This window comes from Rhinoraja longicauda, chromosome 11 (genome assembly GCF_053455715.1).
Source record: "Rhinoraja longicauda isolate Sanriku21f chromosome 11, sRhiLon1.1, whole genome shotgun sequence".
In the NCBI taxonomy this organism is placed as follows: domain Eukaryota; kingdom Metazoa; phylum Chordata; class Chondrichthyes; order Rajiformes; family Arhynchobatidae; genus Rhinoraja; species Rhinoraja longicauda.
In genome coordinates this window covers 49,780,463-49,805,266 of record NC_135963.1, presented here as the reverse complement: position 1 = coordinate 49,805,266, position 24,804 = coordinate 49,780,463, and the positions used below count along the sequence as shown (strand labels likewise).

The following is a 24,804-nucleotide window of genomic DNA, read 5'->3' as shown; positions in this document are numbered from 1 at the left end:
CAAATTTGCTAATGTTGCTTTTAATTTCTTCATCTTAATCATTCATGTATATTGTAAATAGCTGCGATCCCAGCACCGAGCCTTGCAGCACCCCACTAGTCATTGCCTGCCGTTCTGAAAGGGACCTGTTAATCCCTACTCTTTGTTTCCTGTCTGCCAACCAATTTTCTTTCCATGTCAATACCCTACCCCCAATACCATGTGCTCCAATCATGCCCACTAATCTCCTGTGTGGGACCTTATCAAAGGCTCTCTGAAAGTCCAGGTACACCACATCCACTGGCTCTCCCTTGTCCATTTTACTTGTTACATCCTCCAAAAATTCCAGAAAATTAGTCAAGCATGATTTCCCCTTTGCAAATCCATGCTATCCAAATGCGACGCTATTATATCTTTAATAATAGACTCCAGCATCTTCCCCACCACTGATGTCAGGCTAACTGGTCTTTAATTCCCTGTTTTCTCTCTCCCTCACTTCTTAAAAAGTGAGATATCATTAGCTACCCTCCAATCCACAGGAACTGATCCAGAATCTATAGAACATTGGAAAATAATCACCAATGTGTCCACGATTTCTAGAGCTACCTCCTTGAGTACCTTGGGATGCAGACCATCAGGCCCTGGGGATTTATCAGCCTTCAGTCCCATCAGTCTACCCAACACCATTTACTGACTAATGTGAATTTCCTTTAGTTCCTCCATCACCCTGGATCCTCTGTCCACTAGAACATCTGGGACATTGCTTGTGTCTTCCTTAGTGAAGACAGAACCAAAGTACCTGTTCAACTCGTCTGCCTTGATACTTGTTACCCATAATAAATTCACCTATTTATGTCTTCAAGGGACCCACATTTGTCTTAACTATGTTTTTCCTCTTCACGTACCTAAAGAAGCTTTTACTATCCTCCTTTATATTCTTGGCTAGCTTACCTCCGTACTTCATCGTTTCTTCTCACATTTTCTTGTAAAATCTGCAAAATCTGCCCTCCGACACCAGGACATAGTGGGCCAGGTCCAACAAGGCCGAGGGGGCTTTGGCCTGGGAGCAATGAAACCTACCTGGCAAAAGGCTACTCCAGCTGAACGTCGGCACCTGGTGGTGGAGGAGGTGCACCGCCAAGAAGAAGCAGCCAGGTGTGCCAAAGCCATATCTCAAGCTAAGCAAGGCCGCTGGATGAGGTGGGATGGCGTTGAGAGGAGGCAGATCACATGGAGTGAGCTGTGGAACATGGAGTCAAGTATGTTGAGCTTTATTATATGATGTCCTTCCCTCTCCCACAAACCTAAATCTTTGGCTGGGAGAGGATCCAGCCTGCCCCCTGTGTGCAGTTCCAGCAAACCTCAAGCACATCCTGGTCGGTTGTAAGACCAGCCTAACACAAGGCAGATATACCTGGCGACACAACCAGGTGCTGAGGTGTTTGGCAGCTGCACTCGAGTGCAAGAGAGTTACCACCAACGCCATGCCTATCAATGCCCAGCTAACATTCCCACAAATCCCATCATTCATCCGGGAAGGAGAGAAACGGAAGACTACCACCTCGCCTCTCAACTCATGCCCACTGAGCGCAGCCAGAGATTGGGAAATGCGGGTTGACCTAGGCCAGAGGCTTTCCTTCCCAGTTGAAATCGCAGCTACCAACCTGCGACCAGACCTCGTCCTCTGGTCCAACTCCTGTCGGCGTGTTTACATCATTGAGCTGACGGTGCCCTGGGAGGAGGCTGTGGACCAGGCATTTGAAAGGAAAAGGCTGAGATATTCCAACCTTGCAGTAGAGGCAGAGGAGCGAGGTTGGAGTGTAAGAGTGCGTCCAGTGGAGGTGGGGTGCAGGGGCTTTGTAGCCAATTCCACTGCAAGGCTCCTGAGAGAAGTTGGAGTCAGAGGGCATGCCCAAAGGAGGGCAATCAAAGAACTTGCAAATGCCGCCGAACGGAGCAGTCACTGGCTGTGGCTGAAAAGAAAAGATACTGTCTGGGCTGTCACGTGACCATCTAGAGGCTAACCATAAGACACACACCCAGGTCTGATCACCCTGCGGTGGGCCTGCCTCGACTGAGGGTGTCTTGTGATAAAAGGCTGAAACACTCAGTGACGTTGAGGTACACAACTGAAGATGTGTCGGAATGGTAGCAACATCACCTAGTGGTCACCCCCAAGAACAACACCAGTCAATTGTAGTGCAAACCTTAGGGATTGTAACATCTAGTCCTACTAATCAATTTGGCTAGCTTACAATACAATACAATACAATACAATATATCTTTATTGTCATTGTACCCAGGGGTACAACGAGATTGGGAATGCGCCTCCCATACGATGCAATAATTTAAGTAATTAACAGCAACCCAACGAAACGAAACAATTGTAACAGTTTTTAGACAGGGTAAAGTGCAAGTTGATCTATGCGTTGTGGCCATCTGGCTCAGCAGGACCGGTTCATAGCAGCTATGGCCCTGGGGATGAAGCTGTTCCTGAGTCTGGAGGTGCGGGCGTAGAAGGCCTTGTATCGTCTGCCCGATGGGAGGAGTTCGAACAGACTGTTGCAGGGGTGTGAAGAGTCTTTGTGGATGCTGGTGGCTTTTCTGAGGCATCGTGTGTTGTAGATGCCCTCCAAGTCTGGTAGCTGTGTTCCGATGGCCCTCTGAGCTCTATGGACTACCCGCTGTAGAGCTTTCCTTTCTGCCTCCGTGCAGCTGAGGTACCACACAGGGATGCCATGCGTTAGGATGCTCTCTACGGTGCAGCGGTAGAAGGTCGTCAGCAGCTGTTGGGGTAGACCAGACTTTTTCAGTGTTCTTAAGTAGAACAGTCTTTGTTGTGCCTTCTTGACCAGCGCAGCAGTGTTATTGGACCATGTTAGGTCCTCCGAAATGTGAGTGCCCAGAAACTTGAAGCTGGACACTCTCTCCACACTGTCCCCGTTGATAGAGATCGGGGCATATTCCCCGTTATGTGACCTACGGAAGTTGATGATCAGCTCCTTGGTCTTGGTGGTATTTAGGGACAGGTTGTTATCCGAGCACCAGTCCGCCAGGTTCTGCACCTCCGCTCTATAGTTTGTTTCATCCCCGTTGGTGATAAGCCCGATCACCGTTGTGTCGTCTGCAAACTTGACAATGGTGTTGGTGTCGAATGCAGGAACACAGTCGTGTGTGAAGAGGGAGTAGAGCATGGGGCTCAGAACACAGCCCTGTGGTGTGCCGGTACTCAGGGTGATAGTGGAGGACAGGTGCGGGCCCATTCTCACTGCCTGCGGTCGTTCCAGCAGGAAGTCCAGGATCCAGTCACATTACGTCCATACTTCATCGTTTCTTGTCACATTTTCGTGTCAGATAACCTTCTAGTTTTATTTATTTGCATTTTTAATAATAATACATCATTGAGACGAACGATTATCTCATCTGACTACCTACTTTTCTGTTGAAGGCTTTGTTAATTCTTTGTTAATCATTGATTAATTTTATGCCTTTGATAGGACTAAATTATGTAACTTTTTCACATTTTTTATTTTTTTTCAATCCTCATGAAATATTTTTTATTTCTGATAATTGAAAAACATTTTAACCTGCCTTTTCTCTCTTGACATGTTGCTTATCCTACTTTGTGCTTCAAACATATTTTGCTCTTGTTCCAAATTTATGGCATATGGGTTTTTTAAATCTAAATTTTACAAATTTTACTGAGGTAAAAAAAACACAAAGTGCTGGAGTGACACAGTGAGTCAATTAGCATCTCTGGAGATCATGTATAGGTGACATTTTGTGTTGAGATTGATTGCGGGGGGGGGGAAGAAAGCTGAAAGAGGGGAGAGGCAACACCTTTCTCCAGAGATGCTGCCTGTCCCGCTGAGTTACTCCAGCATTTTGTGTCTATCTTCGTTTTAAACCTGCTTCTGCAGTTCCTTCCTACACATTTTGTCCGCTCCGCTGTGAAATCTCCTCAAGGTATGCCTACTTTGAAGAAGTTCTCCTCCTCTCTCCAACAAGAGTTCTGCAACATCCTCTCTCGCTGCTCCCCCTCTGTGATTCCTCCTGGTCTCCGACTCTACTTTTTTGCATATCTTTCATTCATTTTTGTTCTATATCTCTCTATATCACCATCTATATCTCTCATTTCCCTTTCCCCTGACTCTCAGTCTAAAGAAGGGTCTCGACCCAAAACCACCTATTCCGTTTCTCCAGAGATGCTTTTTGTGTTTATCTTCAGGACAAAGCGTGGCAGGTAATAGGTGTTCACCAGCAAGGGGGTGGTGGTTTGATAGGCAGATGGCTGGAACAAAGGCCAGTGATAAAAACAGAAGGTGTGAGACAGGATTGAAGAGTTGTGAATAGTGAAGCCGAGAGAGGAAAACAGCAGGAGGTGGGGGGGGGGGGGGGGGAGAAATTGGTTGGGGGGGCGTTACCTAAATATTTGAGACTTCAAATATATAGGAAAGAAAACTGCAGATGCTGGTTTAAATCGAAGGTAGACACAAAATGCTGGAGTAACTCAGCGGGTCAGGCAGCATCACTGGAGAGAAGGAATGGGTGACATTTCGGGTCAAGACCCTTCTTCCGACCGATTGGAGGGCAGGAGGCATCACAGAGTGGGAGCAATGCAAGAGGATGTTGCTAAACTCTCGTCGAAGAGAGGAGGAGAACTTCTTCAAAATAGACATATCTTGAGGAGAATTTGCAGTCTGAGGAAGGGTCTCGACCCGACACGTCACCCGTTCCTTCTCTCCAGAGATACTGAGACTTCAATGTTCTGTATGTTGCTGAAGTAATCCTGCACTAGAAAGTACAGGCTTGAAAAATGTATTTCAGGATTACTTCTTCTTCAAAGCCCAATCCACATTGAACAGTTGTTTGCAGCAATATAATCAGATGATTGTAATACTCAGACTAACCAGGGGAGGGGGAACTACGGCAAGAATAAGTGTGTGTGATCTGTTGAATATATATGATGACAACATATTTTAACATAACTTATAACACTGCATTATGTTTAAGCCAAGTTCTTCTGTTAATATTTTTTTTGCATATTCTTAATTAAAAAAATTACAGCTATGTTTCCACATCGCATGAAATAGCCTTCCTATGCTGTGGAGCAAAGAAAACTGCAGATGCTGGTTTAAATCGAAGGTAGACACAAAATGCTGGAGTAACTCAGCGGGTCAGGCAGCATCTCTGGAGAGAAGGAATGGGTGACGTTTCGGGTGGAGACCCTTCTTCAGACTGATGTCAGGGGAGGGGCGGGACAAAGATCCTTCTCTCCAGAGATGCTGCCTGGCCCGCTGAGTTACTCCAGCATTTTGTGTCTACCTATGCTGTGGCCCAGCTTTATGAGTTGTAACAAATTTTATTGTACCTCACCCAATCACTATTCTGTGCATGTGTACCCAGAATGTAATTGATTACAGCTCATCTGGTAGAGCTGCTGCCTCACGGCGGCAGAGACCCATGTTCAATCCTGACCTACGGGTGCTGTCTGTGTGGAGTTTACACGTTCTCCTCCCTGTGTGTCCATGGGTATTCTCAGGGTGCTCTGGTTTCCCCTCAAATCCGAAAGACGCGTGGGTTTGTAGGTTGATTGGCCTCTAAGAAAGTTGCCCCTAATATGTCAGGAGTGAATGAAACAGTAGGATAACAGAACCAGTGTGAATGGGTGATCGAGCGCGGACCTGGTGAGCCGAAGGGCCTGTTTCCATGTTGTATCTCTAAGAAAAATAAGCTGAAGCTGGCTGGGGCTTGGATTGTGCCCTGAAGAATTCCTGCAGTGATCTTCAGGGGCTGGAACGATCGACCTCGACAACCACTGGATTGTTTTCCCTCTGATGCCCATTGGCTTTCAGTTTTGCCCGGCTACCTTTAGCTTAGTTTAACGATACAGCGAAGAAACAGGCCCTTCAGCCCACCGACTCCGCAACGACCAGCGATCCCTGCACACTTACGCCATCCTACACACACTAGGGACAATTTAAAATTATACCAAGCCAATTAACCTACAAACCTGTACGTCTTTGGAGTTTGGGAGGAAACCAGAGATCCTGGAAAAAAATACCTACGTAGGTCGCAAGGAGAACGTACAAACTCCGTACAGACAAGCACCCATCGTCAGGATCAAACCCGGGTCTCTGGCGCTGTCAGGCAACAACTCTACCGCTGCGCCATCGTACTGCCCCAATTGTACCTTGATGCCACACGGTCAAATGCCACCTTGATGTCAAGGGCAGTTAAGGTCACCTCGCCTCCATCATCCTCACTGAAGACGTCATCTGCATATGCGGCACTGAACCACAAACTATGGAGCACAATAGACAATAGACAATAGGTGCAGCAGTAGGCCATTCGGCCCTTCGAGCCAGTGTGATCATGGCTGATCATTCTCAATCAGTACCCCGTTCCTGCTTTCTCCCCATACCCCCTGACTCCGCTATCCTTAAGAGCTCTATCTAGCTCTCTCTTGAATGTATTCAGAGAATTGGCCTCCACTGCCCTCTGAGGCAGAGAATTCCACAGATTCACAACTCTCTGACTAAAAAAGTTTTTCCTCATCTCTGTTCTAAATGGCCTACCCCTTATTGTTAAACTGTGGCCCCTGGTTCTGGACTCCCCCAACATTGGGAACATGTTTCCTGCCTCTAACATGTCCAACCCCTTAATAATCTTATATGTTTCGATAAGATCCCCTCTCATCCTTCTAAATTCCAGTTTATACAAACCTAGTCGCTCCAGTCTTTCAACATATGACAGTCCCGCCATTCCGGGAATTAACCTAGTAAACCTACGCTGCATGCCCTCAATAGCAAGAATATCCTTCCTCAAATTTGGAGACCAAAACTGCACACAGTACTCCAGGTGCGGTCTCACTAGGGCCCTGTACAACTGCAGAAGCACCTCTTTGCTCCTATACTCAACTCCTCTTGTTATGAAGGCCAACATTCCATTGGCTTTCTTCACTGCCTGCTGTACCTGCATGCTTCCTTTCAGTGACTGATGCACTAAGACACCCAGATCACGTTGTACGTCCCCTTTTCCTAACTTGACACCATTCAAATAATAATCTGCCTTCCTATTCTTACCACCAAAGTGGATAACCTCACACTTATCCACATTAAACTGCATCTGCCATGCATCCGCCCACTCACACAACCTGTCCAAGTCACCCTGCAACCTCATGGCATCTTCCTCACAGTTCACACTGCCACCTAGCTTTGTATCATCGGCAAATTTGCTAATGGTACTTTTAATCCCTTCATCCAAGTCATTGATGTATATTGTAAATAGCTGCGGTCCCAACACCGAGCCTTGCGGTACCCCACTAGTCACTGCCTGCCATTCTGAAAGGGACCCATTTATCCCCACTCTTTGCTTTCTGTCTGTCAACCAACTTTCTATCCATGTCAGTACCCTACCTCCAAGCACCTACTGAGATGTCCTCTATTGGAGCACGCATGCAAAGCTGAGGGCCACGCAGAGAACAATGATATTGCTAAGAGTTGTGTTCAGTTTTGGCTGAAACACAATATCTAGCATGTGTGGACACGATAAGAAGAAGACTTCCAGAATTCAGCTCGTTGATCCATATTTAGACCTATCGTGTGGTGAGTTCAGGAGTCAACTGGTCCTGATGAAACCTAAACTGGTGAGTAAGTGCGAAGTGATAGCCAAACGCAGGCTCGGCGATCGCTTCGCTCAACACCTGCGCTCGGTCCGCGTTAACCAATCTGATCTCCCGGTGGCTGAGCACTTCAACTCCCCCTCCCATTCCCAGTCTGACCTTTCTGTCATGGGCCTCCTCCAGTGCCATAGTGAGGCCCACCAGAAATTGGAGGAACAGCACCTCATATTTCGCCTGGGCAGCTTGCAGCCCAGTGCTATGAACATTGACTTCTCCAACTTTAGATAGTTCCTCTGTCCCTCTCTTCCCCTCCCCCTTCCCAGATCTCCCTCTATCTTCCTGTCTCCACCTATATCCTTCCTTTGTCCCGCCCCCCTGACATCAGTCTGAAGAAGGGTCTCGACCCGAAACGTCGCCCATTCCTTCTCTCCTGAGATGCTGCCTGACCTGCTGAGTTACTCCAGCATTTTGTGAATAAATACCTTCGATTTGTACCAGCATCTGCAGTTATTTTCTTATGCACTGTTGATGACACCTTCTATAAACATGCTAATGATTGAGATTAGTCTAATAGAGCAGTAATTACTCAGTTTGGGCATGCCCTGCTTTATGTAAACAAGACATGCTTGGGAATTATTTTGCACTTTGTCAATTAGATGTTAGTGCTGTGACTGCACTAGAACAGCTTTGTTAGAGGCGTGGCAAGTTCTGAGTGCAGGTCTTCAATGTTAAACTGGGATGCTGTTTGGTTTCATAACATAATTCATTGCACTTAGCCATATCTTAATGTCACTTTGGAGTGAATCAAATTAACAAAAAACAGGCTTCTGGAATGCTAGGGATCTCAGGTGGAAACTGAACTGGATAATGTCCTCAGTGTGTAGGAAGGAACTGCAGATGCTGGTTTAAACTGAAGATAAGCACAAAATGCTGGAGTAACTCAGCGGGACAGGCAGCATTTCTGGAGTGAAGGAATGACCATTCCTTCTCTCCAGAGATGCTGTCTGTCCCGCTGAGTTACTCCAGCATTTTGTGTCAATCTTCTCAGTGCTGCAGGATGAAAATGGTCGAGAGTACTTCAGCCTTTTCTTCAGATTTTACATTCTGGGCCCTGCCGTCATCGAGGATGGGAATGTTCTTGATGCCCACAGCTCTCATTAGCTATTGAGTTGTCCATTGTCATTGATGACCAGATGTGGCAAAACTGCAGAGGATTTAGTTGATCAGTGGGTTGTGAGATTGCTTAGAACTGTCTATTGTATACTCTTTTTACAGTATAATCATGCATTGCAGCTTCACTCGGTGGACACCTCTTTTTTAGGTATGCTTGATGTTTCACGCAATATACCTTACCACACCTTATTTAATCAGAGTTTAACTCTTGGCTTGATTGTTACATTCAGGTGAGGGATATGCTCGACTGTGAGGTTACAGATTGTGTGATGCACATTTGCTTCAAATGGTCCACAATGCCTGATGGGTTCCTGGGTTTGAGCTGCCAGATCTGTATTGCACATCCTGATGTGTGTTGCCAACTGATTTGTTACATTTTACCTTTCTTCTTATCCATTTGCTGATTTATTTCCCCTTCCCTCTGGTAATTCCTAATCTATATGGTATTTGTTTTTGCTTGCCAAGTAGATTCTTCAATTTAAAACCAAAGACTGCTCGTGGGCATTCATACTTCGAATTGTCCATATTGAGTCTTTAAAATGAATGAAGCTTCTGCTTTAGTTTATTATTCAAAGCATGTTGATCCAATTTTTAAAGAACAACCTATTGAGTAAAACCTGTGGAAATTAGCACAAAATCGTATTCTGAATTAACTCCAGACAAATATGCCCAACTCTGTCCAAACAATCTTCAAATCTGAAGTATTTAGTTAAATAATAACCAAAATTCTGCAAAAAATTGCAGATCAGACAGTATCTGTGGAGTGAGAAACAGAGTTAATATTTCAGGTCAATTACCTTTCCTCAGTTGCTCTCATTCCTTCTACCCAGAGCAAGAAAAAGCTTTTAATGTCCTCACCTTATAACCCATTAGTCCCCTCATTTTCTGTAATTTCTACATCTTCAGCAAGATGCCACTAACCTCCTCTTTCAACATTCTGAAGCGGTTGTTACTGCTCGGATTTCCTAGTTGGCTGTTCCGTTTTAGTCATAGAATCCCAGAGTGATACAGCATGGAAATAGGCCCTTCGGCCCAACCTGCCCACACTGGCCAAAATGTCCCGGCTATACAAGTCCCACCAGCCCGCATTTGGCCCATATCCCTCCAAACCTGTCCTATCCAAGCACCTGTCTGTTTCTTAAATGTTGGGATAGTCCCAGCCTCAACTACCTCATCTGGCAGCTTGTTCCATACACCCACCACCCTCTGTGTGAAAAGGTAACCCCTCAGATTCCTCTAAAATCTTTTCCCCTTCACCTGCAACCAATGGTCCTTGATTCCCCAACTCTGGGCAAGAGACTCTGTGCATCTACCCGATCTATACCTCTCATGATTTTATACACCGCTGTAAGATCACCCCTCATCTTCCTGTGGTCCAAGGAATAGAGACCCATTGATTTGAATGACAATGTTGCAAAAATGGTTAAGAAGTTTGTGGTGACCCCAATATTGGTAGTGTAGAGGACAGTGAAGAAGGTTATCTAAGGTGGTGCAATAAGGCACACACATCTTTAATGACTGGCTCTTGAATTGCAATGACATTCTCTGTCTTCTGGAGCTATTTGGATAATTACATAATGACTTTGGCAGCTCAACTTCCTAACTAACACAGAGTGAAGCAAATTGTTCAATAGGCCAAGTGATAGTGGATGCGGGGTTGTAGCCCAGCATCCATTTCAGAACAGGCTGAAATTCCTGTACACATTGTGCAAAATGACTAATATGCATACAAAATGATCTAACAAACAGCATTGAAGACAATTGGCAGAGGTCTGTTCTATTTATGAAGTAGTTCTGAGGCCCCATAGGAGAAGCGTCCACATCGCGGGGCTGGAAACTGGAAGTGTCCCGAGCTAACTCTGCTACCACCATTATCTACTGTACAAGTGATGGCTCCCACTGATTGTCGCCGGAAGCTTGCGCCCTTTTCAGGACGGACGATGACAGTGATGTAACATTTGAAACATAGTTGATGGACACGAAAGAAGAAGAAGGTCTGATGGATAAATATTGGCAAGAACTTTGGGAGAATGCTCCAAAATAGTGAATAGTGCTTTAAATTTTCTTTATGTCCTGAGCTAAAAATAACCCCAAAAACATTTTTTTTTTGTGGCTTCAAGATGGGATGCTGTTTCATTGTTTAGAGTCTGAGAGGTTTCAAAGAATATTAACAGCAATAAGAAAGCAAAGGAAAAACATCGACGCTGGAAATCTAAAATAAATGTTGGAAATACTCAGGCAGGCAGTATCAGTGGAGAGAGAACTAAAGTTAACATTTTCGATCTCTGACTTCATCAGAATTAAGAAAAGTGAGAAATCAAATGTTTTTTGAGTTGCAAAGAAAAGTGATGATTTGAGAAAGCAGGGGTGTGAGTCCTTGCGTTTTCACAGGGTGAATGTGGAGAGGATGTTTTCACTTGTTGGGAGAATCTAGAATTAGCCCTCACTGTTTAAAAGTAAGGGATGCTTTATTTCCTCTCAGAGTAATGAGTCTTGGAATCTGCCTTACTCAAGGGATGGTAGAAACAGCATCTTTCAATATTTTTAAGTGGAGGTAGATAGATTTTGGGTGAGCAAGGGGATGTCTGGTTACTTGGGATAGGTATGATTGTGAAGTTAATGTTACAGTCAGATGTGCCACAATTGCATTGAATGGTGGAGCAGGCTTGAGATGAATAGCTCATTCCTGCACCTATTTTGAATGTTTATTGCATGAACTATGGGGATAATTTAGATACTGCAGAATATTTTTCATCCTGGATGATTCCTGGGTAGTTTGCCTTTGCTCTCTCGGTAACCATACTGCACATGTTATTCCTACATTGATGCCCTTTCAAATCCTAACCAAGCCCTAGTCTGCTCAGTTCATTTCACCCAGCCATGGTCAAGCAGATCCAACCCATTATCTGCCACCTATGACCATTGAAGCATGGAATGTATGACTTTATGTCAAGCTGCTGATTATAATCTAAAAAATTGACTTTTTCATCGATCGACTTAGATCAATTTCACTAAAGTTTGTTTCTAACTAAGGGAATCAAGATCGAGTCACAACTGAATTACCATAATCTAGTGTTTTAATTTGATCAAATTCCAAATATAATGAACACTTTTCACATTTACTTTTACAAGTGATAATTACAGTTACTACGTATGGATATCCACAATACTATATCCATTTTAGGATTGATCTTATTAATAAGTCTATGAGAATTTTTTGCATGTCCTATCAAAATAGTGAAAATCCACTGAGTCCGTCCGCCTCAAGTCCATGTTGCTAGTTTTTACCTTCTTGCCTCTCACCAAGTGCCCTCAAAGACTTTTCTACCACCTTTTCATCGCAGACAGATGATTTTTGGGAACTCTCCTTTGGGGCAGGTCGGACCATTGTTGAGCTCCCCAACAGGGCACTAGTAGAGTGAGCCAGAGATGTAAATTGTTGCCTCAGGCTAGGGTGCTGAAAGGTCATGGTGCTCCAGAGGGCAAACTCACTGGAAACAAAGGGGTGATTTCCAGACAAAGTTGGTCTGAAAAGGGTTGGCACTGGATAATGACTGGGTTGTGTAACCGTATGATTTAGATTAGGCAAGTTTGCCACAATACTATGGTTGTTTGGAGATGCCTGGAATGGATCAGATGGGGACCTAAAGGCAGAGCTCAGCGACCAAGCTGTAGGGGATAAAGGGTAGTGACTAGAATTGTAGCCAGCTATGTCCTTGGAATTCTGCGGTTTGCTGCTGTATTGGGGGCTTTCCCATCTCCTAGCATTGCTGGACAATAAGGTTTCAATTGCTGAAACCAAGTCATCATTGCACCCTTTCAGCACCAGCTCCAACACGGATTGTTTCTGGTGTGGAAATATTTTGGTCAGAACCTCAATAGGAGGCCTTTTGGATTCCCTTGCAGGAGACATGTCCTTAAGTACATTTTCAGACTTTAAGAGCTTCTTGATATCTTTGAAGTCATATCTGGCGGCATCTTTAAGCTGCACGCTGTCTTCTTTTTTTCGCTCTGCATCATTGCTGGACTCTGCCATGGGTGATGTTGCTTTGCTATTTTGGATGTCTGTGGGGGAAACCAACGCTTCTGTATCATTGTTGACCATGTTCATTTGCTTCTTCTCATTCACATTTCCTTCTGTGTCATCATAATCATCTGGAAATACACAAAATGAACATTGTAATTGGCACTTGATGGTGAATTATTGGCCTGCATTATGGTAGACAGGAATATGTTTCTGACAGTATTCCTTTTTGGAGCGTATTTTTGTGAAGTTCCTATCTTTCTCCAACTGTTTTATTTTTCGAATTTTAAACGTGTGTTTCGTCTTCTTCCACTGCGCAAATTCGCGTCCGCCCCCATTACCAATAGAGGAGGGAGATGCATAAGGCGGGGAGGGGTTGCTTGAGGGGTATCAAATAATCTAACTCTTCATACAATTAATATAATATAGCACCTAGCAGAGCAAAATTATTTTAAAATGCTTAAGAAACTGCTTTTCAAATATACACAACTTTTTAAATATGCTGCAAAGAGTTAAATCTAACTCCCAGTGAATTGGCCTCCACTGCCTTCTGTGGCAGAGATTTCAATAGATTCACAACTCTCTGTGTGAAAAAGTTTTTCCTCATCTCAGTCCTAAATGGCCTACCCCTTATTCTTAAACTGTGACCCCTGGTTGTGGACTCCCCCAACACCGGGAACATTTTTCCTGCATCTAGTTTGTCCAATCCTTTAAGAATTTTATATGTCTCTATAAGATCTCCTCTCATCCTTCTAAATTCCAGTGAATGCAAGCCCAGTCTACCCATTCTTTCATCATATGTCAGTCCCGCCATCCCGGGAATTAACCTGGTGAACCTACGCTGCATTCCCTCAATAGCAATAATGTCCTTCCTCAAATTAGGAGAACAAAATTGCACACGATACTCCAGGTGCAGTCTCACCAGGGCCCTGACCAACTGCAGCAGGACTCTCCTTGCTCCTAAACATAAATCCTCTCACAATGAAGGCCAACATGCCATTAGCTTTCTTCACTGCCTGCTGTACCTGCAAGCTTACTTTCAGTGAATCATGTACAAGGACACCCAGGTCTCGTTGCACCACTCCTTTTCCTAATCTGACACCATTCAGGTAATAATCTGCCTTCCTGTTCTTGCCACCAAAGTGGATGACCTCACATTTATCCACATTATACTGCATCTGCCATGCATCTGCCCACTCACCCAACCAATCCAAGTCACCCTGCAGCCTCATAGCATCCTCCTCGCAACTCGCACTGCCACCCAGCTTTGTGTCATCCGCAAACTTGGAGATGTCACATTTAATTCCCTTGTGTAAATTGTTTATATTGTAAATAACTGGGGTCCCAGCACTAAGCCTTGCGGCACCCCACTCGTCACTGCCTGCCATTCTGAAAAGGACCCGTTAATTCCTACTCTTTGGTTCCTGTCTGCCAACCAGTTCTCCATCCATGCTCTAATTTTGCACACTAATCTATTGTGTGGGACCTTGTCAAACGCGTTTTTAAAGTCCAGATACACCACATCCACTGGCTCTCCCTTATCCATTCTACTTGTTACATCCTCAAAAAATTCCAGAAGATTGGTCAAGCATGTTTTCCCCTTCATAAATCCATGCTGACTTTGACCGATCCAGTCACTGCTTTCCAAATGCGCTGCTATAACATCTTTGATAGTCGTAACATTATTCCACACACAATAGTTTCCAAGAAATTAAAGAATCCAGCCCACGTTGAGATTGTTCTGTCGATTGCCTTGTGTCATTGCTGAGGCACGTTGTGCAGGCTCGGCGCTATTTTTATGTTATATCGCTTTTCTTGTATGAAGCCTTGAACGTGATCAAACTTTATTTTTCAAGGGTTTTTTTTATCTCTAAAGTTTCTGCATTTGAATTCACTTTGGAATTTTGCTATCTAATGCACAAACTGTCTATTATCCCGCTGTCAGGTGCCACGATTTCACTTTTAGCTAAGATCAACATTTATTTGCTCCATGATTTAGCAATGTGTAAAATATATTTTACGTAACCTTCAGATTTTATTTCCGCTATCGGCAGATTTCAATTCCTTTTCATTTCAAACCATATATAAACTCACAAGAAGTAAACCGACGTGTAAATAAAAATATTTGCCTTCCTAAATTGCAATCGCGAGCCCCCCACACCTCCTTGAACTGCTTTTGCAGTTTGACTGTGAGAATATTTAAAACATGGGTAATGTTTTGGAAAAAAACTGCAGACGCTGGTTTAAATCGAAGGTAGACACAAAATGCTGGAGTAATTTAGCGGGCCAGGCGGCCTCTTCAGACTGAAGAAGGGTCTCGATCCGAAACGTCACCCATTCCTTCTCTCCTGAGATGCCGCCTGACCCTCTAAGATACTCCAGCATTTTGTGTCTACCTTGGGTAATGTTTTGTTTCTTTTGAAATAAGGCAGAAGGTCAATAAAGGAAAATTAATCAACCCACATCAAAAACTGTGTTGCACATATCAGATAGGCTCAGCAAATCGTCTGACTGTACGTTTGATGTGCCTGAGCTGAGAATCACCTCGCCAGAACACTCAAAAGAAATTACAATCCAACAAAACAGTCCATGTATTGTATTTAAAGATTAAGGGAGTAACTCAATTATTATTATTACTCATAAATCCAAATGAAGGTTAGCCTTTACTTGCTGGTAAAGTTTAATTCTTTTTGATATTTGAAATTTTGACATTCAAGTACAGATAGTGCTGTCGAATGTATAAATAAATACGCCACCAACATCCTGCAACAGGTTGCAACTTGGACCCAGTAAACAATTAAAGTTTTGCCGCTGTTCCGACCAATGCCACATGGGAATCTACTTTAAGGGTTCACAAAATGCTGGAGTAACTCAGCGGGTCAGGCAGCATCTCAGGAGAGAAGGAATGGGCGACGTTTCGGGTCGAGACCCTTCTTCAGACTGATGTCAGGGGAGGGGGCGGGACTCTTTCAGAATAAAACTAGTCTTGTTTGAGATCTTGATTCATAATGTAAAAAAATGTCAATCACTCCTAATGATAGAACAGCAATTTTCTGAATATGGAACTAAATTATTTCAGTATAATTAGGCAATCGACATTGGGGAGTCTTTGCCGAATGTCAATCTGGATCGTTATTATATATTTCAAATCTATATATGGCACAATATGTGCAAATGTCACTGAAGTGGTCATGCGCGGTTTTATTAGAATGACGACGTTCATAAAAGTGCATTTTCTTCAGAAATATCTAGAAATGATCCCAGCAGTGGGTCCCTCTTTGTTTCAATTGTAACCAGGCAATTTGATCCTTTAATCCCCGCACTGTGCAGATTAATCGCGTCCCTGGAGCTGAAACGGTAAACGCGGGTCATCCAAACAGATCAATCCCCCCTTTCACCCGAGCACAATTACCATAACCAGAGCCTCATGCCTTTGAACTCGCCGGCTCTTTGATTTGTTTTGTTGAGAATTAACGTGGAAAAACAAGCAGGAAGCCAATTTGTAGTAAGAATAATCAGACCCTTAAGTGTTCACAGACAAGAGGATAACAAGTGTGGCTTGCGTTGCCACTGATTATGCAGTTAAAATGGCATCCAGGTTGTTGCATTCGCCCAAGATTCTGCCGCTCCCTCGCCAGTCATTAAACGAAAATGTATGTTCTACTCTCTTAATCGACATGAGTAATTCATGCCCATGAAATTGTTTTCGGGTTTTTATTTTCGGGGCGGCGGGGGGGGGGGGGGTGAATATTATATATTTTTAACTTTCCTGGAATAAACGAATCTTGCGAAATCACCTCAGACTTTCTGGACAGTGTGGGAAGGAACAGCACTTCGGTGCTGGTTTACACCGAAAATAGTCTATCTTCACACTTAATGAAGACGAGGGGAGACCGAAAACTTTCCAATTTCTGAATGTGACCGAATATCCATGAAACGGTATTGTAACACAATATTTTGTTCATCCGATACTAAATGGTCGAGCTTTTCTACTTTAAAAATCGGGATTTTTGTACCCCACAAGTCTGCGAGCAGGCGAATCAGAATACTCGGATGTTCAAATAAGGAGAGGCGGTTCAGACATAAACAATCATTTGGACTTTCCGATTCAGTGCATTCAGTTGGAGACTTGGGAAATTCTACTTGATAATGTCCCAATAAGAACAGAGACATTTTTTCCCCTCGGTAGTAATTTCTCCATGAATGTAAGGCATGAATGCAAGACATTTGTAACATTGTTGATACAAGTATAGGAAGTAGATGTCCTAAAAAATAGCAAACTCCCCATTGTTAGTGTAAATACAACAGTGGCCACTAGAATGGGTAAAACAAGACGGGGCAAACATTATATTCTGACATTTTTAAGTATATTGATCAATTGAGTACAGTATTTTCCGATGCGTTTGCCCAGTGAACAATAATTGCACTGCAAAATGTAAAATCTCACAGTATGTGAGACATTTTCAAGGTCCAATGGATATGATAATTATTTATGTATTAGTTTCGGTGTCTTTAAGTCGAAGGTGGTAGTTTAAAAGATTTCCGTCACAGGGGCGTGCAGCACAGGTTCGGCCCACCACGTTCAAGCCGACCATTGTGTCCACCTACACGAATCCCTCATGCCTGCATTGAAACGATACCTTCCCCTCGGACAACAAAATCCGCCGGAAAATACAGTTCACGCTGTAATCGGTAGAGGTCCACCGTCTCACACGTGGAGTCATTCATTTACAGTACTAATCACCACACTTCTAATGTCATATATTACTGCATCGCGAAGGTGCAAAGACCCCGGGACATCTATTAGATCTTTTAGTGAATATTCCGGGTTCTAGTCGTGAGGATTTACTGAGCTATGAAAAGCCCTGAGCTGAGCTCACCTGGCTGCTGATGCAGGGAGTCTGTTGCCATCGCCTCCTCCGCCGGAGGAGGAGGTAAGTCCTCGTGTCTCTGGGGAGCTGGATATGTAGCTGTGTAATCCTCGGGAAGAACCAGACTGCAGGGGCTTTCGCTGCTCTGCTGCCTCCTGAGAGCCACCTGTGCGGCCATGACCCGCTGCCTCTCCAGGATGAGGATGCACTTGTCGCAAGTGCAGTCCTTGAAGCGGCAGTAACGCTTGTGGCCCTTCAGCCAGGACAGCACTCCATGGTTCCGACACCGGGCGCACTTGGGTGTCCTCTGGGACGGTGCTCGGGGAGACGAGGAGGGGATGTACAAGTACGGAGGACCATAGCTATTCATGGCAGTCCAGCGCTCTTACTATGAAAGTTCCGATTATTTTCTTTACAACACAGATCCTGATTCTCGTCCGGTAGGTTGTTTTTTTTGGGGTGGGACAAATGAAAATTACATTGAAGGAAACAACCCCGAGGTGAGGGCAAGCCTGGTCCCAGGAGTAGCAGTGCGGCTCATGTACATGTCGCCTGCACCGCCTCGATGTTTATAGGCAGTTATTTCAAGTCACTCAAGTGAACCGATTTCAATGAAAGGATCGAAAATCATTTTTTTCCCCCGTCACAAACCTCTCCCCTTCCATTATTATTTCCGAAAAGGGTTCAGAACAGCTCCACAATAAGACAATTCTCAATGGGTTCGAGTGGTTGGAGGAGGAGATATAGGTGCAGAGAAAGGGCGGGCTCTTTCTATTCAACGGGGATTAAAAGCAGAGGGTGTTGGAAACGAGGTAATAGAGCTAATGGACCACTTCACACAGATCCCCTTTCACAAACTCGTCTTCCCCCGTCTCTGTAAAACGGAAATATCCCGCTTTAAGCTGCGCTAACTTTCAAAATGCATTGTATTCATTTTACATTTTAGTGAAAAAAAGTAGTGACTAGAAGGAACGATCTGATGGGAATGAACTCCGATTCTACATGAAATTAATTTTAGATGGTGTTAGATCATTTACTTTCATGTGTACCATTGTGAATCAAACCGCAGGCAACAAGGGGCTGGTTACTTAGCTCCTCTTTAAGTGGGGGTGAGGAGCTATTAACATTGTTTAAATTTGTCCATGTATTGTAAAGTTTTGTTTTGTCGGTCAATAGTTCGCCTTACTTCACTGGTCTTTGGAGCACTGCGCACAATCACCTCCCTTTCTGCAACATTCAGTTTAATACATAGGAAACACGGCTGATTCGAAGTGGCAGAATTTATGCCGCATGATTTCACATTCATGGAAACCACACACCTGAAACCCGTGAGAAAATGCTCTCCTGGGAAACAACCCACAGTCTGTGACTTTAGCCATTCCAAACAATATGACATTTTATTCTATCCGGGTGAGATTTTAAAGCATTGAGCACTTACACAGAAGAAGCGAGGTGGGGGCGGAGATGAGGAGCTTGTGTGAGATGAGGAGCTTTAACCTGAAACATTTCTCTCTTTCTCTGGTCATCTTGTACCATTTGGTATTTGCTATCTGGGTCCCATTAGCAACTGCAGGAGGGTGAACCTTGTCCACCAATGGTTGGGAAATTCGTGGGAAACATCCTATGAGACGCGGGTTCTGTGCATTTGCAAAGGCAGGGACTGATCTGATAGTCTTTGTTCCAACGTAAGCCGTCACCAATTTGATTTGATTGTTTGAGGAGGTGGAAGATTTAAAGAATATTAATGAAGGCAGGCCGGTAGACAGTGTGCATATGGGCGCTAGTCGGCCATTTGACAAAGTCCCACGTGGCAAGGTGATCCAGAAGTGATGGTCCATGGGATCCAACGCGAGCTGGCGCATTGCATCAAAACTTAGCTTGGTGACAAGGTAGTAGATGCAAAATACTCCTCTGATTACAAGTCTGTGACAAAGGGTGTACCGTGAAGTTCAGTGCTGCCATCCTTGTTATTTGTGATCTGTACCTTGGATGCAAATTTAGGAGGTTTGATGAGTAAGTTTGTGTGTACTGCAAATGATTATGGTGATGTGGATAGTGAGTATTCTAGTGCTGCAAGATGGAACTTAATCCTGACAAGTGCAAGTTGTTGCAATTTGGGATGTCAAAATGGGATAGCAGGGCACAGCAGCGCACTAAGAAATGTTGATGCACCAGGAGATGTCAATGGTTCAAGTCATTAGTTCCCTGAAAGTGGCAACACATGTAGATAGGATGGTGAAGAAGGCTAATGGCATGTTTGCCTTCATAGGTCAGACCATAGAGGATAAACATGACTGATGTTGTGTTGTAACTTTATAAACGCTATTTAGATCACGCTTGGAGAGTTATGTCAGTTCTGGTCACGACCCCATGGGATAATGCCATTGTGCGGGAGAGGCTACAGAGGTGTCACCTGGATTGAAGAATTTCAATTGCAGGAAGAGATTGAACATAGAACAGCAGAGCACATGAACAGGCCCTTTGGCCCACAATGTTTGTGCCAAACATGATACTAATTAAACTAATCTCCTCTGCCTGTACATGAGCCGTAGTTCTCAGTTCTCTGCATTATCCATGTGCCTATTTGAAAGCTTCTTAAATGTACTGTTGTATCCGCTGCCACCACCATCCTGAAGAGGGAGGTAAGAGAGGTGGAGTAGTTGCTTCAATAATTAGAGAGAATATTGCAGCAACGCTCAGAAAGGACATACTGGAGGGTTCATCCAGTGGACATAGAATGGATAGAGCCCGCAACATCAGAAATGTGCAATCACTAACAGGATTACACTACAGGACTCCCAATAGTCAGCAGGAGAAAAATTAGCATGAACAGATTAGGGGAAGTTGTCTGGTGGAGTTACAGACAGTAACAAAGGTTGTCACGAAATACAGCGGGATATAGATCAGTTATCGATATGTGTGGAGAAATGGCAAATGGAGTTTAATCTGAGCATGTGTGAGGTGTTGCACTTTGGGATGGTGATTGCAAGGGGAAATTGTTCAGTTAATGGCAGACCCTCAGCTACACTGAGGGAGGGATCTTGGGGTCCAAGTCAATAGCTCCCTGAAAGTGGCAACACAAATAGATAGAGTGATAAGGAAGGCATTTGGTGTGCTTCCTTTCATCAGTCAGGGCATTGATTTTAAGAGTCAGTATGTTATGTTGCAGGAGATACATTGAGAGGTTGGACGAACTTAGTATGGACGAACTCCATACTCCGCCACCTCCAGTTTAAATTCCATTTGGAATTATTTTGGAGAACTAAGAACCAAGATTGTTTTTTTCTGGAGTGTTGGAGTTGAAGAAAGATCTGACAGAAGTATATAAAACGACAGCAGGCATAGCTGGGTTAGACAGTCAGAACTTTAGTCCAAGGGTGGAAATGTCAAAGACTAGAAGATACACTGATGAGCCAAAACATCATGACCACCTGCATAATATGCTGTTGGTCCTCCGTGTGCCGCCAAAACATCGCCGACCCGCCGAGACATGGACTCTACAAGACTCCTGAAGGTGTCCTGTGGTATCTGGCACCAAAACATTAGCAGCAGATCCTTTAGCAACACCCCACAAGCCTTGCCGTTTCAGAGATGCTCTGACCCAGTCGCCTGGCCATAACAATTTGACCCTTGTCAAAGTCGCTCACGTCTTTACTCCTGCCCATTTCTCCTGCATCAAGAACTGACTGTTCACTTGCTGCCTAATATATCCCACCCCTTGCCAGGTGCCATTGTAACAAGATAATCAATGTTTTTCACTTCACCTGTCAGTGGTCATAATGTTTTGGCTGATCGGTGTATATCTTTCAGATCAGAAGGGGGAAGTTTAAGGAATATGTGGTGTGTAGTTCTTTTGCAGGGAGTGATGGGTGCCTGGAATGTGCTGCCAAGCATAGTGACAATGTAAGCAGATATCATAGTGGTACGTAAGAGGTTTTTAAATAGGTGCATGGATATGCAGGGACATGGGTGACATGCAGGTGGAGAAGATTCATTTAACTTGGTAACATGTTGAGCATAGACACTGTCAGGTGAAAGGCCTGTTCTTGTGCTGTAATGTTCTTTGTCTCGAAGAACTCTTACCAACGTCTGCAGATGCCCCTTAGAAAGCATCCTATCAGGATTCATCACAATTTGGTTTGGCAACAGCTTTGGACATAGCCTCCAACAACTCCACCTACACTTCATGCTGCCTCAGGAAATTAACCAACATAATCAAAGTACATTTACGATAACTCCAGGGACTAAATTTTGTCTTCTCTGTATTAACTTTAATTTATATGCTGTAACTGTAATTCTTTTTTTGCACAATCCGCAGGCATTGCCACTTTCATTTCACTGCACTATGTGTATGTGACAAATAAACTTGACTTGACTTGACTTCTCAGCGGGACAGGTAGCATCTCTGGAGAGAAGGAATGGGTGGCGTTTCGAGACCCTTCTTCACTCTGGTCTTCTCCTCTCTTCTGTCTGGCAGAAAATACAAATGCTTGTGAGCACTTGCCACGAGATTCAGGAACAGCTTCTTTCCTGGTGTTATCACACTACTGAACAATTTTCTCTTAAGCTAAGGGATCCAGTCCTGATCTCCCAACTTAGTTCCTTCAGGCTCTTTTAAAAAATCTGCACTTTTCTCTATAAATGTAACACTACGATGCTGTTCCTCTTTATTCTGTCCTGTGGTATTTTTCGCTTTGCACCACCTGTTGTACCTGTGTATGGCTTGATTGTACTTATGTGTAGTATGATTTTACTATGTATCATGCAAACAACGTATTTCCAGTATTTTGGTACGCGTGACAAGAATAAACGAACATTTCCAAAACGTCCAACATACGCAAGACAAACTCCTCCTGTATTCAAATTTGGGGATTAATTTTATGTTTGTGTGATATTTCAAAATTACGCAGCTTTATTCAAAACTTAAAATACGCTAATTTAAAATTAACTTGTGTTCTACCTAAATCTAAACCAGTGTGTCTCACGTATTCATAATTTCATTTTAATGCAGAATCATTATTTACAGGAGACATCAGTACAGTTTGTCGCCTTATATTTTTCCACTGTTTGTGAATTGTTATTGATTACATGGTGAGGAAAGTTTGCACTGGGGAAATCCTACGTCTAAACATTCTGCACTTTCTGCACTGGCAAGGCTTAATACTCACATGTTGATAGCTTTGTATAGTAATTATGTCTACACAATAAGTTCAAAATAATTATACTATTATTACCCAATTCTTCAGTCTGAAGAAGAGTCTCGACCCGAAACGTCACCCATTCCTTCTCTCCTGAGATGCTGCCTGACCTGCTGAGTTACTCCAGCATTTTGTGAAATAAATACCTTCGATTTGTACCAGCATCTGCAGTTATATTCTTATACTATTATTACCACTGCCTCTCCTGAGGAATGCAATATTTTCACTTTTATTTACCATCCTAAAAAAAATTGTCACCGTTTTCTCCCAAAGATAGCAACATATGTTGGGACCAAGTAGCACGATGCTAAATATGACAAACTGTGACATTAGCCATTGTTAAAGAGTGTTACATCAAAACCCACCTGTAGCTTCACATGCTTTCATTTTGAAGCAGGGTGCACTGACTAGAAATCATAAACTTGAATCTCCCCTGACTTGTTTACTTTGCTAGGTGCAAGGCCAAGTCAATTCCCTCTAATAATTCTACAGACTGGGTACAAAATCTGGGACTCTGACTTGATCGGTTTTGTATGTCAGTCATTGTATTAATTCAGAGAACATTTGAGAAGTTTTATATCAGATGCATATCCTCCCTTTTCCTCCAACAATATTGGAGGCCTTAATTGGTATCTGCTATGTGGCAGAATGATTATTTAGGAAAGAAAATCTATCAAAAATATGAAATTCAAATGTTTGAAATATTTTTTTTTCATAATCTAACAGTTGATTTTTAGAAATTAAAAACCAAAACTAGTTTACTGAGATGAGTCAGAAAGTTCAGGTGAAAATAGCTCCCCTCAAACTACACAAAATAAGGCACAGAAAGATACTTGGCTAAATTTACAGTCTTCATGTCAGAAATGTTTCTTCCAATCCTAATAATATATAATTCCAGTACAGCATGTGCATAGTAGAAAGAACTCTGATGTATAAATTGTCTTTCATCTCCAGAGGATTGCTCTTTTGCTCTGACTCAGAAGGGAGAGCTCTTAGACTAAACAAATGATGACATGTAAATGTACTGATGCCAACTGGCAATCAATTCAGAGGAAGTTCAAAGTGGGTGCTGCTGTGGCCTTTTTGAAATAACATGGAGAATTTAACCAAAGGATGAACATTATTAATCACCGTGACGTGTTCAGAAATATGAGTGTATTTGGGCCTCTACTTGTTGATATCTGAAAGAATGAACAACAATCTTACTTTGACATGTACGATTCAGGAGAATAACAGGTGGATGCTGAGAGGATGTTTCACTTGAGGGGATTTAGAGTCATAGAGCTACAGCATGGAAACTGACCTTTGGCCGAACTTGTCCATGCTGACTAAGTTAGCCTAATTTACCTGCATTTGACCCATATCATTATAAACCTTTCTTATCCATGAACGTGTCTAAATATTTAAAACTTTGTAATTTTACCTCCTCTACCATTTTTCTGGCAACTGATTCCATACATCCACCACCCTCTGTGTGAAAAACTTTCCTTTCAGGACCCCCTTAAATCTTTCCCGCCTCACTTTAAAGTGGTGGTGCAGCGGTAGAGTTGTTGCCTTACAGCTCCAGAGGCTTTGATTCAATCCGGACCACAGGTGCTGTCTGTACGGAGTTTGTATGTTCTCCCCGTGACCAAGTGGATTTTTTCCAGGTGCTCTGGTTTCCTCCCACATTCCAAAGATGTACAGGTTAATTGGTTTTGGAAAAAATTGTAAGTTGTCCCTAGTGTGTGGGATAGTGCTAGTTAATGGGGATCACTGGTTGGCGCTGACTTGATGGACTGAAGGGCCTTTTTCCATGCTGTATCCGAAACTCTCTAAACTTATGCTTTCTAGTTTTAGACACTACTGTGATCATCCACTTATCTATGCCTCTCAGAAGTTTATGAATCTCCAATGACATCACCCCTCAGCCTCGTTCATTCTAAGGAAAACAGT

At 43.5% G+C, this 24,804-nt stretch overlaps 1 protein-coding gene across 1 annotated transcript; it reads right to left on the bottom strand.

Moving 5' to 3' along the window:
- Nucleotides 1–12,004: 12,004 nt before the first annotated feature.
- Nucleotides 12,005–18,041, bottom strand: LOC144598140 (doublesex and mab-3 related transcription factor 3, truncated-like). Its single transcript, XM_078408031.1, has 2 exons — nt 17,681–18,041; nt 12,005–12,931 (listed from the first exon to the last, which is right to left on the bottom strand). The coding sequence occupies exons 1-2, from the start codon at nt 18,039–18,041 to the stop codon at nt 12,054–12,056; spliced, it is 1,239 nt and encodes a 412-aa protein (XP_078264157.1). The 3' UTR covers nt 12,005–12,053.
- Nucleotides 18,042–24,804: the final 6,763 nt, after the last annotated feature.